Source organism: Seriola dumerili, unplaced genomic scaffold, assembly GCF_002260705.1.
Source record: "Seriola dumerili isolate Sdu_G_001 unplaced genomic scaffold, Sdu_1.0 BDQW01000056.1, whole genome shotgun sequence".
NCBI lineage: Eukaryota > Metazoa > Chordata > Actinopteri > Carangiformes > Carangidae > Seriola > Seriola dumerili.
In genome coordinates, this window is record NW_019174311.1 from 2,349,591 (window position 1) to 2,375,488 (window position 25,898).

General features: G+C 42.5%; 1 protein-coding gene across 1 annotated transcript in view; it reads right to left on the minus strand.

Moving 5' to 3' along the window:
• The window catches only part of prdm16 (PR/SET domain 16), a 122,751-nt gene that overhangs the window by 68,613 nt on the left and 28,240 nt on the right, over positions 1 to 25,898 (minus strand). Inside the window, exon 2 of the mRNA XM_022741628.1 lies at positions 18,123 to 18,173. Coding sequence (XP_022597349.1) covers positions 18,123 to 18,170 — 48 coding nt within the window. The 5' untranslated portion in view covers positions 18,171 to 18,173. The remainder of the gene's footprint in view (positions 1 to 18,122; positions 18,174 to 25,898) is intronic.

The window sequence follows — 25,898 nt, forward strand, 5'->3', positions numbered from 1 at the left end:
TTGAAGCCTTGTTAATGAATCTGAAACGGGGTCACGCCGGGATTGATGGGTGAGAATTATGTGTATGAGTGTGTGTGCTGCGGAAAAGGGAAGTGATGTGCGGAGCTATTATGAGATCACACAAGCTAAGCACCTTTGTTTCACTATGAAGTCTAATATTATTTTGATAAAGATGGCCCACTGTGGCAGATTTGATCTGTGGTATGGCTGTGATAACATGACTGTTACTCAATGCAGTTTAGGTTTGCCCATGTTTGTGTGTCTGTGCGTTCAGACCTGAAACTTTTCCCTTGTCTGCTCTCTGCAGAGAGGAAAGTAAAAGGCAATAAGCAATAGGGGGCGCCTGCACACAGCTGGACATTCAAGTAATGCCACTGCATCCTTTCACAGGACACACACACACACACACACACACACACACACACACACACACTGTGAAAAGAGAAGGTTGTGTATATGAACCCTTTGTCCACCCTGTCACTCATTATCTTTGATCAAATATACGGTATATTCAAACATTAATAGTAGATATCCTGGTTGAGTAATCTTTTTTTCAGCACTAATAGCTTCAGTATAATGTTCCTTGGCTCTGCTCTCTGGGCACTAGCTGTGCCAGTGTGTGTGATTCTACGTGCATGAGTGCGTGACCACTGCTGCCCTTCCCATATCTGTCTCCCATCGCTCTGTCTTATCACAGCACACACATACCTCAGCATTGCCTCCTGTGATTGTGTAAAAAGCCTGGGGCTTTTTTTCCGCGCCACAGAGACAAGGAGAGGAAAAGTGAGTCTACTTGTTTGTGACAATACCAGGGTGAACGGGCACTCTGGTGCACGGGAGATTCTGTTGTTATAGGGACAAAACAAATAAAGTGTCAGCCATTCAAAAGATGGCTCGGCTCAAGAGGGTCAGGCCAAGCTAATTCCTTTGGAAAACAATCAACTGCCATCTTGTTTTCTTCCCCAGCAGCTGTCTTGACTTTTTCGCTTTGATAACACGGATGTACATTTTGGAAAACTCTGCAGGAGTGGCAGCAAGGTCAAGGGTTAAGTTACCAGCAGAGATATACAATATATTACATGTTAAGGGCTTGATTCACCCTTTTAAAAAAGAAAAAAACAAAACCCATTTTCCAACTTGGTATCTAGTTGGTAACAGATAGTTGGGTTTTATTTGACCAGAGAACAACCCTTCATTTCTGACAAAAAAAAAAAAAAAAAAAAATTCCAGAGCCCTTTCTACAGAAGAAATTGTTTCTTTGCAGTGTGTTGTGTGGATTATCCTATTCTAGAAAATTTGAAATTTGGGTGAATTGAGCATTTAAAAAAACAAGCTCATGAAGAATCTTTTTTTTTTGTTTAGTGATGTAAACTCTGGTTTAGGTTGACTATGTTGGTTTAAAATTTCTATCTCACAACATTTGCTCAAACATTTGATGGCAGGTTAGGCAGGCTGCCAGGTCATTGCTGGCCCTACCATGTTGTTTAAGGGCAGCAGTCCAGTGGCTCTCTTTCCTTCTCAGTGAGAGTCGCTGCTTTTAACTTGTGTAAGAACTGGAAACTGCTACGCTAGCAGGCTCAATACATAGGTCAGCCAGGATAACCCCCATATCCTGATTACTGACACAGAGTGCCCTCTGGAACATAGACCAGCAATAAAAAAGGCTTGAGTGAGCTGCTACAAACCCCCCTACATGACTAGTATGGTCAGAGCCTTGGCCAGAGGACAGATTAAACTACTGTGGAGAAAATGTGATGCTGTGATGTATTTTCTTATAATGCTATGTGCTTCTGACAGAAGACCCTACAGAATTATCAAGGGAAATGTTAAAGGGAAAATGTTAAAAACTGTTAGAAAGTGAATATGCGTGCATGTAGAAATCAATTGAGCCAAAGAAGTACTAGTAACAATGGTGGCCAGGACATCAGAGAGCTTTTTGTTTCCCCTTCTCTTTCCACTGTGTCCAAGCCGAAAGGTTGTTGGGGAGAAAACTGAAAAAAAAAAAAAGGGAGACACATAGAAAGTGAGACAGAAAGAGAGACAGAGAGAGAGAGAAGGAATTACAAAGAGTAAGAGAGCCTGCATGTAAGGAGAAAGAAAAAAAACAGGGCTTTTAAATCTTCAGTTGATATGCCAGAGTGAGAGCCCCCCACATGTCTATGAATATCTCTTTTATTATTACTATTGACCCATGTGCCATAAAGAACAGCAGGGGCTCTGCATTACTCAAGCCTCAGAATTATGCAGCAACTACTAAAGGGCAACGGACTCATGGACACACAAACAAACAGACACTGCCCACATAAAACATTAATCATTCAGGGTAATTCAGCGTATATGCACTTGGACAGATCTGACATCCGATTCCTCTCACAGCTAAAATAAACTGTCTTTTCAATTGCATTATTTTCTGCCATAAATGTGAGCCATGTTATCTCTCCACCAGTTCTCAACAGGACTGTACCAGGGCTGGACCATGGTGCCATGCTTGAAATCATTAACACAAGATTAAAGATATGCATTGTTGTATGAACAGATTTGCTACTAACAAACAGCTTTTGCCACCACTTAGACAATGCTCTGGGACTATGTCTCTAATCTGCGTGTGTGCGTGTGCGCATGCGTGTGCGCATGCGTGTGACTGAGTGCCTTTGTATGCGCGTGTACTGGGGGGGACACTTTGATAAATGGCCAGTTTATGGTGCTGTCACACTGAGGATGTCTATGGGGAAATACTTCCCCACAAGCGCTAGTGTGTGTGTGTGTTTGTGTCTGTGTGTGGATGTGGATGTGTTTATGTGCGGAGACGGGTACAATGCTCTGGTCATCTGATTGCAAGCCTGTGGTCTGGCGCACAATTAATCAAACTGATTGGATCGGGCAAATATGGTTTGTGATAGCACAAAAACGGAGAGGGTCAGACAGAGAAATGGATTACTCTGTTGTATGCGAAGATGTGTGCATGGGTGTGTTTGCAGATGTGAGGGTGTTTGCACGTGTGGTGTGCAAAGGTGCAGAGGTGTCTATGAAGGGGGCTGAAGTGAGGCTGCTGTGTGTTTGAGGGTCAGGGGTCAAATAAATGGAACATGAAAGACTAAAAACACAGTGCGGCGCTGCTGACACAGCCACAAACCTGTTAATATCTCACACGGGCTACGCACTTACTTTGAGCACACAGGCTTTTCCTCGCACACAGACACACACTAACACACACACTCACTTACAAACACATGTATCCCAGCGCGGTACACAGCGGCGTTTGAGTAATTGAGCCGTGCCATTGCAGCTTTGTAATCGCTGACGTGTCTTTACATAGCCTTTGTGCCTGAACAATAGAGTGCCGGGACTAAGTTGTCGCTGGTCACAAGAAAGGAGGAAGAGAGAGAGAGAGAGAGAGAGACAGAGAGCGAAAGAGAGGGAGTAGGAGGGGGGTAAAAAAGCAAACAAGCAGCTCAGCCTGAATGTATGGGTGCCACCTGGCCTTAGATCAATTCACTGACACATAGGTCATTTTTAATATGCTTTGATCTGTCACCCCAGCTGGGCCGTGAGTGAGTGTGTTTAGGGGGGTGTTTGGGTGTGCTCTATCAAGCACATCTTGTTTTAGGACGCCAGACACAGTGTGTGAACTATCAAATTGTCCCTTTAATAGCCCCATTCTTCTTCGCTCATTATCTCTCTAACTGCCTCCCTGGAGATGTAGAGAAGGAGACAGAGATAGACCGACAATGTCAAGGAGTGACATGGGAGCAATTTTATGTAGTTATTAATTTGAAATTAATTCTGGTCATTTATGAACCATTTCCATGCATATAAAAAAATATTTTGTCAACTATGAACGTTAATATTACTGTTTTCTTCTTCATTTCCAGAGAATGTTTGTCTTCTTAAAGACCCACAAAATCATTTATGTTAGATGAGGATGATGATGATGATGTTAGATACCACAGCACTTATCACAGGGCTCAAAAAAGAACAATGATGCTCAGTTAAAGCATCCTTCAACATTTTTGAGCTTTTTCCATATTTACAGAAACACAAACCATTAATCAAAGTCAGTTTTGCGTCTTTCAACCTCACATTCTTCTCGTGTGCCTGTACCACAACACCCATGTCAATCATGTGCTATATGTGAGAAAAACAACTACTAATTGTGAGGAAGTGGTTTTGGCACATAAGAGTGTCCCTGGGTATACTGACTCATTGCACCCAATCAGCAAGACATGAAGATAATAATATACATTCTCCATCTTTCTTTACTCCTCACTCTCTTTCAATTTCTTGTCTCTTTCTCTCTGTCTCTTTCCTCCCTTTCTCTCATTAAATCAGTTCCACCCTTTAACCCTGTGGGCAGGTGCTACTGTAATTAGCCATTATTTGACTATCAAAAGTCAGGAGTTGATTAAATGGCCACGAAGTGCCGCGCAGAGCACTTTCCCTCTGAGCCCAGCCCCATAATTTCAAAAGCTTCTTGCAACCTGCTGAGGGCCTTTCAGGTCTGTGAGACGCTGCTTCCGACTGCTGGTAAGAGCCTGTTGCCGGCGGTAATCAAAACTGATAATCTTACAGGAGAGAGGGAGGGGTGGGGGGGGGGGGGTAGAGGAGAGAAAAGAGAGTGAAAGAAAGAAATGGTTGGGGGCTTTCGGGAGGTTGGAGCTCAAGCAGAGAGCCTTCCATTAGAAATGTGTTGTGGCTCTGAGGGGGCCGGTGGCCAGCAAGCGGTGAAAAATGCTGTCTTCTTAAGGCAAGTGAATGGCATCTCTTTAGTGATTAGGAGCGGTAATAATAGGCACCCCCGCCTGTTACCCCTAAGTCCATTTTATTGCTAATTCATTTACCTGTTATTTCAGACATACTTGACAGGAGTCACCTGCTATGAAGTCATGTTTGTCAGGCAGGTATGCCCATTAGCTGGGGATCTTAAATCAGCCTCACAATGGTGCCAGTAGGGGAGTAGAAAGGCTGGCCTTGTTGTTAGCAGATAACACCACACCGCAGTTATCCTGACCAACATGGAAAATCTTTTCTGCTCCAAAAATAATTAGACTCCATCCCCGGAGCGATTCTTAATTAATGCATTTTTTTTTCCATTGTAAGTGGATTTTAAGCCAAGCTGATCTGCTTTTGTGCTCTGTTGTGAAAATCCTGTACACTCATGAAAAATATTACATCTGACCTCGTGCATTAAGGAAAAACTGCTGATTGAAAATGAGTTATGAAAATATGTAATAATCTCTTTTTGTGTGAAATTAAATCGAGCTTTTGGACCCAAATGACTAATTTTGAATTTGGTACAGTTTCAACTGTGGACCGACCTTGGCAGAATCCCTTTTCACTGAACAAAGCCATTAATATCCAAATAAATATTTGACTAGATATAGTTTATATTGTAATAAATCATGTGATATACATGCTGTTATATTCCCCAAGGAGAATTGGGGCAAAATAATCACTTTGACTCCCTGGTTAATGTTCTGGATAATTCTCCCCAGGGAAACACTTTCTATGATAATATCCTCATATGAGCATCTCGATCTGAAATGTCACAGCTGAGATTAGAGCGTGCTTGACTCAGTGTATGGTGTATTCCCATGGAGTGTGGAAAAGTGAAATGGATTTTGGTATTAACGTAGCAGAGTGAAGAAGCACAACAAAATATGTAAATATATACAAAGATTTGATTGGAATATTACATTCGGGTATTAAATTTTCTGTGAAAGTCTATTGCTTGAGACAATCACCACTGAAAAAGAAAGGAGGGGTAACTGCATTCAAATTGAGCGCCTGTCTAACACATCTGCATGTTGTCTTAGATTGCCGTCTCCTTTAGTGTCCAGGCCACGGGCGCTGTCTATGAGGGTTTGTATCAGCAGAGCGCAGGTCACTCTCTGTGACTCTCAGTTCCAATCAGTTTCAATGTTGTTGGCTGAATAAAAGGATTATCCACTATGAATTAGAATTAGTACTAAGACACAGAAAACCCCTCTCTTGGGATGATGCTGTGTGTGTGTGTGTGTGTGTGTGTGTGTGTATTCCCCTCTCATTGCCTGCCTCTCCTGGGATCCCCCACTCGGCCTAATCATTGTTTCTCTAACAGATAATTCTCCATGTCCTCACACGTGTCTGTGCGTGTGTGTGTGTGTATGCGTTAATTAGCACTGAGTGTGCTCTTCCTTGTAATCACTTAATTAGGGGTGACGGCCCTGATGCTTGTTTACTCAATTAGCCATCCTCTTTAATTATCTAATTCACAGCAAGTCGACTGTCCTTGTTAGCAAGCTCAGTGAAGGTATCAGAGGCTGATAGAGCTGTGAGTGTGCGCGGGGCCCTTTCACTTTAAAATGAGACTGTGTGACAGTTAAAAGCCAAACGCAGAAAATGGAAGCCAGAGCGACTGTATGTCCCTCTCCTTTTAGGACAACTCACACATACGGTACTCGCAAACACAAACACACACACAAACACACACACACACACACACACACACACACACACACATATGCTTCATCAGACACTAGGCCATGCTCAAGGACTGCATATGAGTGGCGAGCCACATGCCTCAGATTACAGTCACTCTGATTCCTTGAGATTTAGTCATTAATGATAAAATCTACGTCAAAAAAAGAAAGAAAGTGAAGTCTCATGGTGAGTATGATTGATGGTTGCTTTAAATGGAGGCGTCCAGGGCCAGCTCTATTGTTTCTCCTGACCAGCACTGCCACCTACTCCACCACCTCCACCCCCGCTCCTTCATGTGGATTAAGGCCTGCCGTTTATTTAACAGTTCATTTGAGCGAAGGGGCGACCAAGGTGAAGCCGGTGGGAGGCGAGGGGGGTTGGCAGGGTGTCTGTGCTGTGCCGTGGCGGGACGTGCCTTGCGGGACAGTGCCAGGCTGCGCTGTGGGGAGACGAGACAGGGCCTCCCCAGTGGACTAATGCCCTGTAATGAAGATTAAGACTCAGTCAAAGAGCATACTGTTCAGCCGAGATCGGAGAGAAGGAGCAAGGGATGGTAGGAGGGGGAGAGGAAAGGAAGTGAGGATAAAGGATAAAGTCGGGATAGAGGGTACAGAAACCCAGGTTTTCAGAATGTGTTTGAGGATGGATTATCCTTATTTTCAGCGACAGGTACAGATACCGTCAACCACAGGAAAAATAAATACATACAATGCCAGGATTACTTGCGTTAAGTGTCTTCTGATGCGTTCTAAATCAACATTTCTGAACCATCTGGGAACAAGAACGATTTTTGTCAACAATGCAGTTGCATTACAAGCTGTTCACATTGATCTCCTCTTAAAACATCATTGCAGCCACAAAACTTTATAGAAAAATTCTGTGAAACAAAAAGCCACTATAAAAATTACCATTCTACATTCAAGCAGCCACAAAAGGGCAAACCAGAAGCAACAAAAGGGATACAATTTTGGTAAATTCATTATAATCCTGTATCGAATGCACATTTCCTCTGACTTGCCTGGAATCATAAAAAAACATGTGTATCCAGATGTATAGTGAGAATGGAGGCAAATAAAGAGCAGACAGACTTTTGATTAAAAAAATTCACCAACACATACTGTAGCAGTTACAGGCTGAACAAAACATCAAAGTAAAGCTTCTCCCATCAAGGCTCAGTAACATACTGTATATTATTACCTTTAAAAGATGTCACAGCTAATGTGTTGCTAGCCTACACATCTAACCGTCATCAATCCTTGTCAAAAGTATCAATATTCACTGCCCTTCTACCTCTGGTTTGGTCTCAAAGAGCTCCAGAGAGAGCCATGTAGTGCTGAGCAGGTGTACTAGAGGGCTGTGAAACTATCTGTGTAAAACCAAAACAATTAGATAGAAGACCACAGAGTTTCAGAATTGGCTGTCAGTTCTCACTTTAGATAACTGCAGTTCGGTCTTAAACTAAAAATCATATATAGTAGGGACTGAGATGTTCAAAGTTTATTCTTATTTTGTAAATGATTGTTACTTTGCTGTACTTAATTGTGTGTGTTTTTTTTCTAGTTCATAACATCAATTTATTGTTATTCCTACTGAGGTAAATAGTAGCTGCTGGGTTTGTGATCTTGAAGAGCACCCCAAACGTCCTGGATCTCACCGCACGAGACACTGTCGGACCACTTGGCTTAGAAATCTAGTTGGCTGTGAAAGTGAAAGTGCCGGTAGAATTTTTGGAACTTTCCAGCCACTATAGCCCCCCCTCCAAAAGAAACTGACATTTTCTGGTCTATCTGGGACCCACCAAACAGACACTAAAACACACAAGCATGGATGTACTCACGTGTGCCTATGTGTATGTATGTGTTTGTTGCTCTCATTCAAAGTATGAAGGACAGTTAGCCGGAGCAGAGCTGCCTCAACACATGGCACCCTTCACTTACCACTCTGTGGTTAAAAGCTCCCCTAAGACCTGTTACACCCAGACACACTCCCACTGTCTCCCGCCATCTCCTCATCCTTCACTTCTATCTCTCCCCAAATTTCTTTTTTCCTTTCCTTTTCTCTTCTTTTCTTTTTTTTTCCTGCGAACAATTTGGAAATGTTTTGTCTACCTAAAATATTCAGCGGGGGCACATCAACAGGGATGATGTGCGGACACATGGATGGATGGATGGATGGATGGATGGATGGATGGGTGAGGTAGGTGGGTGGAGAAAGGGGGATCTTTTTTCACATGACCTTGTGTTAGAAGGGCCGGCCTCTCTCCCCCACTCTCTGTCTCTCTTCCCCAGACGGACTGTGTCTGTGACTGGGCTGGCAGTTCTTGCCTCTCTTGGGCATTCTGGCATTCCTCCCTGTCATGCCCCCCCATCCCCCTGCCTCCGGCTGTCTCCTGCCCTCTGAGGGCTTCCATCTTTACTGACGCTCACTCTCTTGCTTTAACTCCGTCTTTTGTCTATCTATAGACATTGTGTCATGTCAGCACCTTGCCATATCTCTTGCAATCTTTGCTTCTTTGGCAGGTTTTTGCATTTCCTCCTTTTGGGTTGAATAATGAATCCCTATCCCGAAAGCACAAAACATCTAATGGTAATTAAATATATAAATATATAAATATATATATATATAAGATATCTTGTGAGATTTAAAAATAGATATAAAGATTTAAAGATTTTGTGCAAAATGTTCTTAGCTGCAACAGCTGAAAAAGACTACAAGGCAGACCTGTACAGTGTGAGAGAGGACTTTTGGAGCACAAAGGAAATACTCCCCCTTGTGATGTGTGGTTTCCAATGCACTCTGCTTTTCTCACGCGCAGATGAACCTCTATCTCCCTTGTCTGACACGTGAAAATATTTTTGACGAGCAGGACCACACAACTTTTGTTCTACGCCTCCCCCTGGCTTCTAGGTCTCCGTGGCAACGCCATGTGGGTCGTCATGTTATTATCACCAGTCCTTGACCAGCAGGCCCTCTGCATTCACTCTGTCTGACTTAATGGACTCACTGCTTTCTTGACAGACAAGACAGAGTGCGCGCGCATGTGTGTGAATGTGTGTGTGTGTGTGTGTGTGTGTGTGTGTGTGTGTGTGTGTGTGTGTGTGTGTGTGTGTGTGTTTTTGTGTCTATTTTGAAGCGAATGAGCACCAAATGTCCTTAATAGCACAGAAAGATGAAACTCCAGAGTGAAGACATTTTACCAATGAGTGATAAGGCCAAGAGATGTTGAGTAACTGCTGTCTTGAATAGAAATATTTCAGCTTTCAAAATGTCCTTTCAAATGACCAGAATTATATTTATCCAGCTCATTCGATATGAAGACGGTTCATATCAGAGGTTCACCTTTAGTATTAAGTGAGACTGACCAATCGTTACATTTGTTGTCAGGCGACATTTAGCGGCCTTTCGTGGAGCAAAGTATACGGAGCAATTAAGTCTGCGTAAGGACAAGGTTGGGCCGATGTAGGTTTGGTTTCGGGAGATGCTATGATGGGTTGTATAAGGTGGTAGGGCCGACAGACTTACATGGTCGTTCAAGTTGGAGGAGTTGTTGGATTAAGTTTCCATATAAAAAAAACTGCCCTTTCTGAAATGATGTTTAATGTTTTGTTTTTTTTGTCCACTGTCCCTCAACCTGCCATCTCTGATGCCATTTCAGTTAGTAATTGCATAGAATGAACAATAATCAGGATGTGTTTCCTGTGGAAAGAGGGGTTCTCTACCGTCTTTGCACTATAAATTCATCATTACAACAGAGTTCACTGAATGTGTGAACACACTGCTCATTGTGGGTATATTTAGCCTTCTGTTTGTGGGTCTTTTGCAGTTGCAAAATATTACAGTGTGATGACACTTCTAGTCCAGTGTTTGCCAAGTCATCAATAGGAACAAGATAAGATATCACACAAAATGACAAAAAGTGTATCACTCCCATACGGAGTTATGAAAACACATGTGAAAGTGAGTGTGTGTCTGCGTCTGTGTGTGTATGTGTGAGGAAACTCATATGACAGACCCCGCAACTGTCAGACTATCGCCCTCCTCCTTTTGTTGGGTGACTCCAGAGAATGTGGTGGGAATGGCCACTGGGAGAGAGATTATGGAGAGACAAAGACTGCAAGAGAGGGAATGAGAGAAGGAAAGAAAGAGTGAAAGGCAGAAGAAAAGAAAGAGAGAGAGAGAGAGAGAGAGAGAGAGAGAGAGAGGGAGAGAGAGAGGGGTCAGGGAGCCAGCTGATGTGAAAGTGCCTCCGATCACCTCGTGCTTCTCCTCCGCCCCCTCACTCTGTCCCTCTCTATCTGTTCTACTCTTTCTTTCTTTCATTCCCACTTGAATTCCTCTCCCAGCGCTTCACTCCAATGTGACGTCAGGTTTTGATCTGCGATAACAACAGAGATGCGTCAGTCAAGGCCCACACACACACACTGGAGACACACACACACACACACACACACTGGAGACACACACACACTGGAGACACAAGTTAAAAGTGCCACTGTAAGTTAAAAGTGGCACTCGGGCACTCAGTGAGCACATACACACACACACACACACATACACACACACATACATGAATACAGTGACACACAGCAGTGGCCTTTGAGTGAATGCTCCTCACAAGGCATAATGACAGCATTCTGCAGTAACCATAGCTAGGACAGTTCCCACAGACAAGACAGACCGAGAGAGAGAAAGACCATTTCTTTCTGTTTTCACCTCTCCTCCTACTCCCCACCTCCTCTCCAACAACCCTGACTTTGTCCGAACCATGTGACCTTCCACAGATCAACGCTATTGGCTACCGAAGTCTGGAAATATGAAACTGTCACTGGTGATTACAGACACATTAGAGGAGTACTCCACCAAAAATCTGTCTTTTCACTATCAAATGATCTCAAACACACCTGCTGCCAAATCAACAAATAATCAAAAGTCAGCCAATCAATTTTCAGCTACGGGGAGTTGATAGCATGACACAGGAAGAGTGTTTTCACATAGTTATGTTATGGATGAATTTAGGCTATGTCCATACTACTACGTTTTACTACACTACTATGATCTCCACCCAGACGAGTGTTTTAGCTATGTATCAGAAACAATCTCCACCCATACTAGCATACCTCAAAACACATGACCATCCATGTAGACTGGGCACGCGCATGCCGGTGTCAACTGGAAGCAAAACTGTCCACTATGCAGTTGGTCGCTTAGTTGCAGAAAATACTACGCAGGATGAATCACCTGATAGGAATGTGGCGAATCAGTGAAGTAAACGTGATGGCTGACGCTCACCCAATCAGGGAGGTCCCAGTTTTTGCCCGTCCAGACTACAATGCAACCACGGAGTTTTCACACTAAAATGGGACCAGCAGAGTTTCCAAAAGTCTCTGTTTTCAGTGCTCGAAAACTCCAGAGCAGTGTGGACAGGAGGCGAAAACGTAGCAAAAGAGATGCGTTTTAAAACGAAAACTTAGCAGTGTGGTCGTGGCCTTGGGGCGTTGAAAATACACATCAATAGCAGAGAAGTCTATTATGTTGATGTGGGTGGTTTGAGAAGTTATATGACATCCATCAATCCTCTGCAAACAAACAAGGTACAAACTTTTCTAACTTGCATGTTTCAGTATTCCCTCAGTTCATTTAACCTTCTGTCTTTATGCACAGGACGATGTCAGGAGGCAAAAGGGTATGCTTGAAAGATTATCCCGCCTTAGAATCATAAACATTCCCCGACATAAATGATTTTGACCATGTGAGCTCAATCTCTGCATATTTGTCTGTCTGCCTGCGAGAGACCACTCCCCACCTCTCCATAACCCACCAGACAAACATGGAAGATCTCTGCTGACTGCCTCCTGTTTCAAACCACTTTGGTCATCACTTTTTTCCTCGTTGAACTTGACACTGCGCAGGACTAGGTGGTGTACATTTTGAAGGGGGATGGTGCAAGCTACAGAGCCAAATGAAAACATGTCACTCAGGGCCTATTAAAATGTAACCCTGCCCCGCAGAAGAAAGACACCCATATCATCATTAAGTCATTGGTCTATCTATCTATCAACCAATCTACATTTATTTTCATTGATGATTAAGTCCTAGTTATTCAGAAAAAAGATAAAACTAACAATCACAATTTCAAAGAACCCAAAGTTCTTGTTTTGCTTGAAAGACGTTCCAAAACCCAATGACACTCAATTTCCAACTAAGAGAAAACCAGCAAATTCTTATGTTTCAGAAGCTGGAACCAGCAAATGTTTTGTATTTTTTTTGGATACATGACTGAAACAACTACTGAATTATCAAAACTCTCACCAATTCATTTCAGTAGATTATTTGACTCCTCATTTCAGCACTATATCCATCTAATGCATGTCTGTCCAGTATCTATGCCATTCTGTGTGGAATTCAAATGTAACAGAGATGTTTAGGTAAAATTCATCTTTAAGCCTACACTGTGCTTTGTGTCTGTGAGTGTGTGTGTGTGTGTGTGTGTGTGTGTGTGTGTGTGTGGGTTCAGGCCATTTCCTGCTTTTTGGGCTCATCACTAAATAGTCAACTCATGGCCCTGGGGAGCGCACTGCCAAGCCCTAGGCATTCACTTCCCCATACACACAGATAAATACACACACACACACACACACACACACACACACACACACGTACAGAACCACCCCTGTAACCAGGGGGTATTTGTAACGTTCAACATTATGAAAAATGACTTGCCCCCATGGCACACCAGGGTGGCAAGTGATTATAATATCCAGATAATCATTTCAAACAAATTATCATAATTATCAATCAATCATGAGCCTATTTAAGCAGGGGGAGGGATGGGGAAGTGTGGTGCTGTTGGCGGGGGGTAAACTATGGCCCGAAGCACTGGATCACTTCTGTGACCCATGAGCCTCCCTCTGTCCATATAATAGCCCTCATACATTTAGGGTCATTTAGCTAGCGTATTTAGAGACTCAATTCCCCAGCTTGATACGGGAGAAGAAAGATATTCACACACGCATGCGTGCACGTACACACCCATAGAATCACAACAGCAGCTGACCCCCAAATTGGTTCCCTAGTCCTTCGGCATAGAGTGGGAAAAATCTACTTATAGGTCAGAGTTCATATCAACCCCTGTCCTTTTCCCATTTACAACTAATGACAGGTCTAAAACACATATTTACTGCGTACTTTGCTTCATGACACAGGCAAAACAATAACAAGTGCTAGAGTTTGAATCAAAGACAGAACATATCTGTTAAGCACAGAAATAAAGGAATGTATCACTATCTGGAAAGCATCAGTTCTTAGGAGAGACACATGTATGTTAGGCCAGCATGTCCACCTTCACTGAGACAAATAAGAGAGGAAGAGTGACACAGGCAGAGCAAGAGAGACTTGATCGTCTCAAAGAGATATTCCGCTGTATCTTTCCACGGTAAATCCTCCGTGAAAAGCAGCGTGAATCGATTCAGTCTCGGTTTTATTGAGAGGTGCATGAATGGGGAGAGAGACGGAGGAATTGAGAGAGAAAGAGAGACAGAAAGAGAGAGAGAGATAGATAGTAGCCTTTGGGAGGAGATGATCGTCTTGGGAAAAAAGCAATCAGTGCTCATTGATTTTCTGTGGTGGTTGAATGGAAGGTGTCTATCTGGAAGTCATTATCTGCCATCTGATCTGCTGGAGAGTTTACACACGTTAAGATGGACAGCAGCCCTCTTCTGAGGATGAGGATTAACACACACACACACACACACACACACACACCGATACACCGAGATACGTACACAGAGCATAGGCTGTCTTCTTTCCCCCTGCTCTCTATCTGGCTACCACTTTTAAATCCAAGGAATCCAAAAAGAAACACAAGTCTTCCCATACCCTATTAACTTACACACACACACACACACACACACACACACACACACACACACACACACACACACACACACACACAGACACACACACACACACATACACAAACACACAAAGACTTAAGTATATGTGCAGTGTGTGAATGAGAATATAAGTAAGCAGGGCCTAGACAGCTAAACAGACAGATAGTCCTGTTTTGTATGGCTGGACCAGACCAAACCAAACAATCCCTGATCCTATCACCAATAGCCTCTGATAGCAATCTATACCTCCAACAACACCATCCTGTCTGCTGAGAGAGGGAGAGAGAGAGAGAGAGAGGGATGAAATGAGGATGGATGAAGTAAGCAGAGAAGGGATTCAGATAACAGGTCCTTTTATTTTGTGTCTGTGGGTGGGGGTGTGAAGATGCATGTGTATTTATGTCGGCATGTGTTTGAGCCAATATGCCTCGACCCAAGTCTAAGCAAGGACAGGATATGAATCTACAGACTTAAACCACACACACACACACACACACACACACACACACAGCTGAAAGCTCTGGGCAGCTTTCAGTAAGTGGGCTGGAGAAGCTACAATAACATCTTTGCTTCTGTTTTATCCCTCGCCTTAACCCTGATTCCCCCACTTGCCTTTACACCCCTTTCAGACTGACTCAGCAACATGGAGTGAACCTGTGTTTTTGTGGTTTGAATTGAATTTCAATGTGTCACTGCTTGGCAAGGGTGAGCACATTTCTATAGTAGCCACAATATTACTGTAAGGTTATAATACATTTTTTTCTTTAATATGCATTTATCAGAGAGAATATCATTGTTTTACTTCAGTCTTTTATTTTTCCTTTGTCTTTTTTTTTCTTTTACTGTAATATTTCTGTTTTACATTGTACCAGATTTTATATTTTGTTGATTTTACAGCCTTCTCTGAATCACTTTGTCAATTGGGTTTTTTGTTAATTGCTTTACTAGTAAATATAGAAAATTACAATAAAATGATTAAAAGAAGTAGCTTCTGGCTGTTCAGCATGAATGTGCAGTGTAGCTACACACTGTCTGGTATAATTCTGGTAGTCTAGTGGTGAACTGCACCAAAATAAATCTTTTCAGAACCAAATACTTATCTTAAGTTATACATGAGGTTTGTGTGTGGCAGTAAATTACAGCCCTGACATATTGATGAGGTTACAGAATGTTCCATTACTTATCAAATATCTGATGTCAGTGCCTCCTGAACTAAATTAAACAGAGAAAGAAGCCAAAAGTAAGTCATCTTAGTCATCCATCCAGGGATGGCAAAAATCATCTGTTTCCATGAACTCACTAACTTTATAAAGACATTTCTCTCTATGTAAAATACATATAACATACAGTACAGTATATAAACACGACAACAGATCTGTTTCGCTGTAATGTAAAGCACAGTGACAAATGAGAACTAATAACACACACATTCATGTGAACATACACACACATTTCAGCAGTGAACTAGTTTATTCACAAGCTACAACTCAATTAACATTCTGCCTTAATCAAGCATAGCGATGGGTAAGACAGCGGTGGAGGGAGAAGAAGTTAATGTTTACGTGCATATGTGCGTTTTGTGTGTGTGTGTGTGTGTGTGTGTGTGTGCGCGTGTGTGTGTGTGCGTGTGTGTGTGCGTGTGTGTGTGTGTGTGTGTGTGTGTGTGTGTGCGCGCGTGCGTGTGTGTGTGTGTGTGTGTGTGCGCCCATGCCCTGTGTCTGTGTGTAACTGTACGATGTGGATGAATGAGTCATGTCTTAAGGAATGGCTCATGCATAATTTCATTCATATTCATAACAGGCATGTGGTCTGCCACCGCCCGATGAGGGCCCACCGCAACTCACACTCTGCATAATGAGATGTGGCCGGTGTGTGTGTGTGTGTGTGTGTGTGTGTGTGTGTGTGTGTATGTTTTGATTTTACGTACTGTAGGTAAGTGTACTTTATGTCTGTGTTCTGTCATCTGTGTGAGTCTGTGTGCGTGGATTACAACTGTGCATCTACAGCACAGTATGTGCGTATGTGTGTCTATATACTTGTGAGCATATAAAAGTTTGTGTGTGCAGAGTGCAGTGCACGGGCCACTCTCATGTGGAAGGTGGTTAGGGTAGTTTATAAAACCATCTAGGTTTTTCCACATTGTACGAACATGTGGGGAACAGGGAACAGCCCAAACCACCTGCGGTCAACTCTTAAAATAAGCTCATTGACTAATGTAGGATTTCACATCAACCAAGCAGTCGGTGATTTGCATGCCTCCCTGTTTATAGACGGTATAGCAACAAGACCCTTGACCTGAAATGCAAATGAGGAAATTTACGTGATTTTGTTTTGCTAAGGGCCAAATTGGTCATAATTGTCAATTACACCAAAAGAGATTTTAAGTGAAATACGTCTTGTTAAGGTTGCTCGCGAGGCGATGTAAACATGCTCTCTCCCCTCACACACTGCTTTTATTAAGGGGAGGGTGGATTTTGAATGGAAAAGTGGTCCACCATTCGTTCTGCTCCTGATGTTTTGACCATCCTGTCATGTAAGATAAGACAAAAGCCACATAGAAACTTTGGAGACAAAGTCCAAATCTCTGTTCTAATTTCTTTGATAACTAAATCATGGATAACTAAACCAGAGCACATGAAAATGAGTTGGCAACATCCACAGCACGCCACTCAGAGGACAGTATGAATTCTTTTAGCAATGCAATGCTTTTAATCAAAGTCCTTGAGTACTGTATATCACATTTCTTAAGACAAAACACTTAAGTAGGTTTTGTATTTGAAAGTAGTAGTAGGTTTGAGTATTTGAAATACTGGTGCCATACTGCAAATATGGATTGTTCCTTCAAATCTTCAAACTGATTAATAAAAACACAGCAAAAAAAAAGAAAAATAACAACATATAATTTACTGCTGTTCCATTATCAGCCATTGATTTGGGTTTCAGCTGGAATGCCATTGAGCTGGAGCTTCGCCTGCACGGCTTCAGTCATGCTCAGAAAGAAAGAGTGTCCCCTCTGCAGCACCCATTGTTCTTTCACGGACAATTAGATGGACATGAACTCTCTTGCTGTCCTGTCTTGACCCGGCGACACTGGCCGTAAAAACAAACTGCCCAGCCTCCTCAGTAAATTTATCACCTCATAAAGTGGTCAGTGACTAGTCAATGGCTCGTATCGGTCACAGTGTGTGTTGAGTGTCAGTGTTTTTGTCTGAGTGAAGAGAGGGTTTCCTAGATTGACATCATTGTCTATTAGTTTTCTTGGATATGCAAGGCTTATGAGTTAGTGATACACTTTGAAATGACTCCACTGTAAAAAAAAAGAAAAAAAAAAGATGATTTCTTCAAGCTTTAGATCTATGACCTTAATAACATGTTTGCAGAAAGCTCAGAAAATGTCATGCTAATTCTTTTTTCCATTATATTAACATAGCTATAACAAAGAGTCCAGAGGTTTTAGCACCGCTGGGCTGAAATCTCTGTCAGCTGTAAGTGAATGTGCTCTCAAAGAATCTGCTAACAGTGGTGCATGTGTAAAGATATGTACAGTCTGTGTGCTTCAAGAGGGCCAGCGGAGGGCCAGACACACAAATGCAGCCAGAGTAGAAGTCCTACTTTTTGTGCTTCCTACAAAACTTCCACTTTATTACTGCCCCCTTGCAAAGACTTGAATACCTTTGGTAAGTAGGTAAACCCTGTGGGATAGTTGACACACAGGACAGAGGTACAGAGAGAGGATTGGTAAAATAGAACAAGCAGGTATAACTGTCCTACCTTTTTGACGCAGCTGTCAGGGGAAGCTTCTTCATGGTCATTCATCATCTGCTGAGAGAAACAAAAAAGACGCACATTTATAAAGTGCTGAATGGTCCACACGGTTATTCAAAAATAATGCAGCGAGAACCAAAATATCTTATTTGATTGAGGAGAAAATCTGTTTAATAAATCATTAGAGGATATTGATTCCTGTGCTGCACGGGGGCCGCGGCCACGGCGTGTGACCGTCACTGCTTGATGACATGAGCACAGGGTGTTCACAGTTCATCACACAGACCCTCTGGGGTAGAAATGTAACCAGAGGGGTATAATAATGGACTGAGAGGTCACAAAAATACACACAGATGCAAACATAACATTACACACACACACACCCACTCTGATGAATGAATGCCCCACAGATTTGACGTTAATTCTCCGCTTCAGCATTGCAGGAAATTTCGCTGAGACTGTTTCTGTGTGTGTCTGTGAGTGTCTGTATAATTAAGCCTTCAAGCAATATTTACTGGGGGCAGATGGGTGGTAGAATGCTCCCAGTGTCTGCCAGAGGAAATTAAGGAAGTGGGGGAATGATGAAGAGATGGGGCTGCACTGCTGCAATGAGGCGGCATTTCACATATAATGGCAACCCAGAGTCTCTCTCCGTCCGTCTGTCTCTTTCTCTCCCTCTCTGAAGCCCATTGATGGCAACCGAGGATCAAAGATGAAATGCAGACTATTTTAAGAGCAGTTTTAGGTAAGGGGGTGGGAGGGGGAGGTCTGTGAGGTACTTTACTGAGTTTAAGAGAAATTAGGCCTATAAAACTTCCTCAAGCACAGACACACGGCATATCTGAGCCTCCCTTTTCCTGTTCCCTATCCTCCCCATCTGCCCTTTAACAGTAGGTGTGTTGTTTGGGTGTTGTGACAAGACTGGCCTTTATATTAGAGCTGGCACATTAAAGTTTGTATTTCCTAAACCAATGTGGCCCACCACGATTGGGAATGAGACATTTATCTGCTGTGGAATCTGACGTGGAAACTGTGGAGCTATTCTTTGAATTCTGGCATACAGCAACTTCTTTTTTTCACCTTTCTATACAAGGCTTCAATTCACAGGAAGTGATTATGAATTGTGTGTATGAACTTGTGGATGTGTGCACTCACATTTGCCTCCACACACTCAATGTGCAGACTCTTGTCCTTGAAGCCAAACTACAATTAATTCAGACTCAAAGCAAAATTTTAGTGCAACCTGTCTCAGATGACTTGGGAGTGACACATGGCTGTCATGTTATCTCTCTCTCTCTCTCTCTCTCTCGCTCGCATGCGCACACGCACGCACACACACACACACGCACGCACACAAACATGAAAAATAATGTTCAAAACCAGCCAATGCAAATAAAGATTGACTGTGAAAACCATGTTTAAGAACGAGTGAACTAAGACATACATGTTCCTCTAGAAGCATGGGAGCAGTTTGCTTCATCTGCAATAAAATAGTGGCCATTTTGAGGAGGTATAACACCATATATTATACACCACACATGCCCATTTTCAAAGATTTTGTCCCCAGAGCTCAGTTGTCACTTCAACCAACCTGCAGAACAACTGTTAAATCAATGGAATCAGCATTTCTTTTTTACAAAGATTATAGTTAAAAACTTATATCACAGCAAACCAGCTAATGAGTACATGACTGTCTCTGCCTGGCCATCACACCTTTACTTGTAGGAGCCACTTCTCCCATTATGACAGATAACACTAACCCTTTTGTGAAAATACCTTTGGCGTTTTTAGAACTGTGGACTTTAGTACTCCTGCTCTAGATAAAGGTGTCCATAACTTTGTCTGTAAGACTATTTACTCCTCAGTAAAACAAAAAAGAACTTATCTGAAAACATAGCAGGACATAGAAGCTCACCCTCAATTCCTCTCTCTCTCCTCACACTAAACTAGTGAACCACATGGGCCATATGTGCACTGATGTACCGTATGCCATGGCTTCCTACATTAAGCTGTCGAGGGATCTGTTTCCCAGCCTCACCAAATGGCAGCAATTACACCACAGATACTTACAACACCGTTCTCAGCCTACTTACACATCATCTAAATCTTAACAGAAGCCTCCTCTTCCGGAAATCAGTTTCAAACAACACAAGAGTAAACATGTCATCTCCCACAAGAGATGCAGCCATCCCTTAAGGCCGATCAAATGTGTCATGTTGTCTGGACTTGTAACTGTATCCCCCCCTATTTTGAAAATGTGCAAAATGCAGCTGTGTGAGCGGTGAACTGCACTGCTTATAAAAGTTTTGTCAAAATCTCACCATTGTGTCCGTGATGAACGATCGATATACGATACAAGTGATTGAAAGTAGAAACAGGATTCTTTCAATTCTTTAAAACTGCTGTTGAGTTGCACTATAGATTTTAATTTAGAGTGTGTATGTGTGTGTATTGAATTTCTGAAACTGAAAGAAATGGTGCAAAAACAGCCACAGATGCTGATGTTCTAGTTTGAATGAAGGAAGCAAAAATTACAAAATGGTTATTTTTCATAAAAAGAAACAATCTTTCAAATGTATATCTCTCTGTTTTTTATTTATTCTGTGGAATATACAATATAACCCTTCAATGCAGCAACTGTGTTTGGTGAAGTAGATGGGATTTCAGTACGACTATTTAGCAGAAAGAAAGATAAATTAAGTTAATGTGTCTGCTCTGTAAGTCAAAATGTGCTTGCAAACTTTAAACATGGCGATAGAGTAAATAGTGAAATGGAGAGAGGGAGGGAGAGAGAGTGAGAGAGTGAGAAAGAGAGAGAATACACTTCCCCTTTTCTTGTAATGCACAAGACCAGCTGCAACAGTTTACAAAACCAACAGCTTGGCTGCGTCGTCTAAAATGCTACCAGGCGTTCAACAACTATAAGACAATTTCTGGACTTTCCCTCTGCTCTGTTCAGCTACATGCCAAGTGTAAATATCTGTGTGTATCAAATTGTGCAAGAGTAACCTAAAACTGTAGAAAACATGCAAGCAGACATGAGTGGTTTTACTGATTCCTTAATGTCTTTCAACTTCAGGTGGGGGGTCGGGACTGTGTGGGCTTTCTATCGTCCAAACCTCAGTTTTGGGTCTAGAACCATTGAGCTGACTGTCAGGAAAATGCTAATTGTAAAGCTTCTTGGCTTTGAATTCTATGCAATTTTAATCCAGATTGTTTGTCTGTTGAAAAGTGATCCAATGAGCTTTTTTTTGTTAAAAGCACAATTCAAAGATTGGTGGTTGACAGGGTTTCCAGTGGTGAAACGCAAGGGCTTGTGTAATGATGACAATAACACAAAGGCAGGTGGAGACGCTCTTTCAACACTGGCACACTGTATGCAGGCACACACACACGCGCACACACACACACCCACACACACACAGACAGACACACATACCAGACAAACACTCACAGACAGAAACACACATAGAATAGCCTAGCTTTGCAGTGGGACCCCGCCAAGCAAATAAATAAGCTATTAATTAGGGAAGGAAAATGTGATTGGCCGCTGACTGGCGGTGCAATGATTTATTGCACGTGTCACCGTCATCTCAAAGTGACTTTTACTCTGTGTCAGTGAGACAGGTCAAAATAGAGACTGGCCTATGTTGAGAGGGATAGATTTTCCACTACACAGAGAGGGGTAAAATTGTCCATTTGTTCTGTATCTAGCCTGCTGAATGCTGACATGTCAATATGTCTTATGGAAAAGAGAAAACACTGAAGCAAGGGTAATTAGAAAGTGTGTGTAAGTGTGTGTCTGGGCACACAAACTTCTCTCTCTGGCCCATATGACCTCAAACATAAACAAATCCAGTTGTGGCTTGATGAAAGTGCAGCCACCTGCAGAATCCTTCCACTAAGAGCTGTCCAGACCCTCATTAGGGTATGCGCAAATGTGTGTGTTTGTGTATGTGAGAGTGTGTGTGTATATGTATATCTTACCATGTCTGCAGTGTGTGCTTTCACACTAGGCGGGAGGGAAAGCCCCACCATTATTAGTGTTTCATAGTGCGGCTTTTGTTATTAGACAGAGTCAGGAGTTTTTCAACACCACTTTAGCACCATTCGTATTGACATGCCGTGATGACCAAGCGGACAAAAGAAAACACGACATGGGGAGAGACACTCAGTGTGGACTGCCTCATTGTTTTTACAAGACCTGTCACAGCCTAAAACACATGACGGAGCAAAATCCTGCTCAGTTTATTTCCAGAACTCATTTAACGTGAAAAAACAGCAGGAATATCCCAAGGGGGTTTTCTGACTTGGGCCATGAAGCATGCAGAGCTCAAGTCAAACCTTGATAGAATGACCCATACAGTAATCTAGTCATTTAATTGACCAATGACTAGGCTGAGTCAGTAGCCAAAGCAACTGGAGGAGGACCTTGCAAAGCTTGCTCATCATCATCCTCAGGCGCGAGGAGAAGAAGAGGGCCCCACTTGGAGGTTTGCACCGTAGGAAAATGTTAGCATTCTGTTGCCAAAAACAATTCTCCTCAACTCTGGATAATATGAGGCAATACAGCAACACGGCCCAATGGATGGCTGCGGATGTCACAAAGCCACAAGTTTCCAAAAAGAACCAGCAGCAAACAAACCTCAGGGCTTTTTGAAACAGGGCCCTGACTGACAACCCATTGGCTGCAAGAGCCACACCAAGAAAGCCACAAATTGAAAGTTTTGCTATGCATTTATTGGGAACTTTTGCAGCTTCTTGGCACATTGACAGGATTTCATTGTGGTGGCAATGGCTGGATGGGTTATTGATCTTTTTGACGTATAGATGAGAGAGGAAGCAGTCTTTCACTGTGGGGTCATGTTGAATAATACACTGCAGAGAAAGAGTATTTGTGTCAGAGAGCGAAAAAGAAAAAAAGAGAAAAATGAAAAGGGAGGCTCTGTTTCTCATTGCCGGAGCCTTTAAAATAGGAGCTAACCATCATGTCAAACATGATCTCAACAAATGGATCTGACTCCTCTGACTCCCAGATACTGGCAAATCTGATCGGAACACTTCACAATCAATGAAAGGACACGGCTGCCCAAAAAAGGAAGAAAAAGAAATGGGGATATCAAGTCTCCAGTGTTTTTCTCTGAGGTCTCTTGTTATCATTTGAACTCCCTGATAATGAACCTTTTACACTTTCCTGCCAGAATCTGTTAGAGATTGTTTGACTAAGGATACACGTCTGATTTAGTCTGCTTTAGTCTGCTTTAGTCTGCTTTAGTCTGCTTTTTAGCATCAAGTCAGTTGGTGCCTGGTTGTAGTTCCAAGTCCTTTCTCTGGCTTGTCCTTTAAAAGGGTGTAAAATAGGGCTATTTCGGGACTTCCCAGAGATAGGGGCCTTGACAGCTGACCCAAAACAAGACCAGCACTATGACTTCTTAAAAACATGCCTCAACAATGAGGTTGCTCATAGAGCTTAAGTAGGGAGGTGGGAAGACGAAGGCAGGAGAAGGAGGAAGCAGGGTAGAAATTTGTACTGCTAAATACCAGGAAGCTGGGCGTCCATCAGATAGAATATATTCATTATGACTTTAATAAGCGGAAGACTTGAGGTGCTTTGGCCAAGGCAAACATCAAGGGGAGTGCTGATAGAAAACTTTCTCTCTTTCTCAGTCTTAACTGGCCTTGAAGGTTATTAAGAATATAATCACTGTTTGATTCCTTATCGCTATCTCCACTTTGGTGTGAAGCTTAATGTGAGAAAATTATACAGTTCATTAGTAAAAGCAAAAAAAAAAGAAAAGAAACCAGTGCCAAAGGAATGCATAAGATGCCATTGTCTGAGAGAAAAAAGAGAGATCAGATTGGCTTGACACTTATCACACCGTGCTAAAGCTAACACTGTTACCCAACCCTACATACAGATGGGTCTATGCAGGGTGCGGCCTGTGACGGAACTGAGAACTGTTGGTGAGATAGAGCTTAGCGCACAAAGGTTAGATTTGGAAGGCAAACACTCAGAACTATTGTGTGACTCTGGAAAGTCACGGCCTCTTGTCAAATACAAACGGCTGATATTTACAGAACGAGCATTGACCCCGTGTGTCCTAAGAGTCTTTACGTGATTTATGAAGAGAACGCCATAGTGAATTATCCTGGCAGGGCTTACATTGACCCCGGACAGACTTGTCTCATCATTTCAATGTCCTGTATGATTCACAGGTCTTGCATAGACATGTGTGGTCTCAGTATCACACATTATGCACTTGGTTCAAGTGAGCGGATCAAATATTTGTGTTCATAGGTTTGACAGTTGAGGCGTTTGAAGTCCTTTCTCTGGTTTGCACTTAGTCAGTAAACAAACCTTGAGAAAGAAGCTCACTTTCATGAAAAAGAGTGAGAGGAATGCAACGGGAGGTGGAGGGCGGAGGAAGAGAGCGGGATTCTGCAAATTTATTAAAAGGGTCATATTTTCATGGGGGCCTTGTACAGCAATCCATCACCTGATGTCCAAGGCCCCTTATCCTTTTAAGGCCGTTGACTCTGAACTTGATATCGACAGAACCATACAGATAAATTATCTGCTTGGCCTCCGCTTTATTGATAAGTCATTTGGGCAGATGATCAGTAATAATCATAAGTGAATAAGGGGGTGCCGATAGATCTTCTGCTAGCAGATGTTGTGACAGCCGTAACGCTGAAGTCCAATAAATAACGCTACCTTTTGGCCTAAGAGGATTGCCTACACAGCATCAGCAGCTGCTGTGGCATGCCTTTCAGATAATGATATATCACGTCCTCCCTCTTCATTTTGATAAAGGTTGCAGTTTATCGATACATGCAGCAGGAAGAAAAATAATATTGCCTTATTTCTAATGATCTCCTATTCTCCCCATGACACATATTGCCTCTAAGCAAGCAGGGGGTTATAGGAGTATGATTTAGGGTCTTGACTTGAGGGCATATAGATTGAATCAAAGGTCACGGCCCGGATACTTTTAATTTCACATACCTCAGTTGAGCGAGATGCCTACACAGCCCATGCATTTATGAAGGTTTACATTTATGCACAACATAAATCCCATATTGGCTTTTCAGCTCAGCAATGTCATATGTTTCATATCTCCATTTACCCTTGCAAACTGAATTGGTGTATTTAGAAACATACACTAGATCACACTGTCTCTCCCTCTGTCTAGTGTCAGCATGAATCCCTAATTCAAGGAATTCCGTTAGGTAGGTAAAAAAAAAAAAAAAAACAATGCGGAAACACAGAGAGAGGGATCTTTCATCGCATCAGGGGCTTTTCTGGACAGCAGCCATGCAGATATTGTCACGTGACGATGGATAACTGGCGAGTAAATTGCATATCGTTTATCAGGGTCCGGCTGAGTATTTACAACGTTTGCATTTCAACATAAACAGAGAGGTTTTGGAAGCTTTTCATTCCTCCTGTCTTGTGTTCTTCAAATTAAATACACACACAGGAAGGAAAAGCTGGCTCACACAGGAAGACTAGATGTGGACAGACGTTAGAGCACAAGACGGAAGGAAATGAGGAGCAAGGAAAAGACATTTTTGAAAAAGTTAGTTTTTGGTTGTGAGTGCATTTTTTTGTATCTGTACTTGTGTTTGTTAGTCGGTCAGGCATCCTCTCGCAAATCCATCCTGTGGTTTTTCTGCATTTTTTAATCACACACACATAAACTCACACACACATATACAAGGAGCTCGGGCGCAGGCCCAAACATTGAAGCGAACAGTCTCCAGTGACTCGGAGGCTAAGTG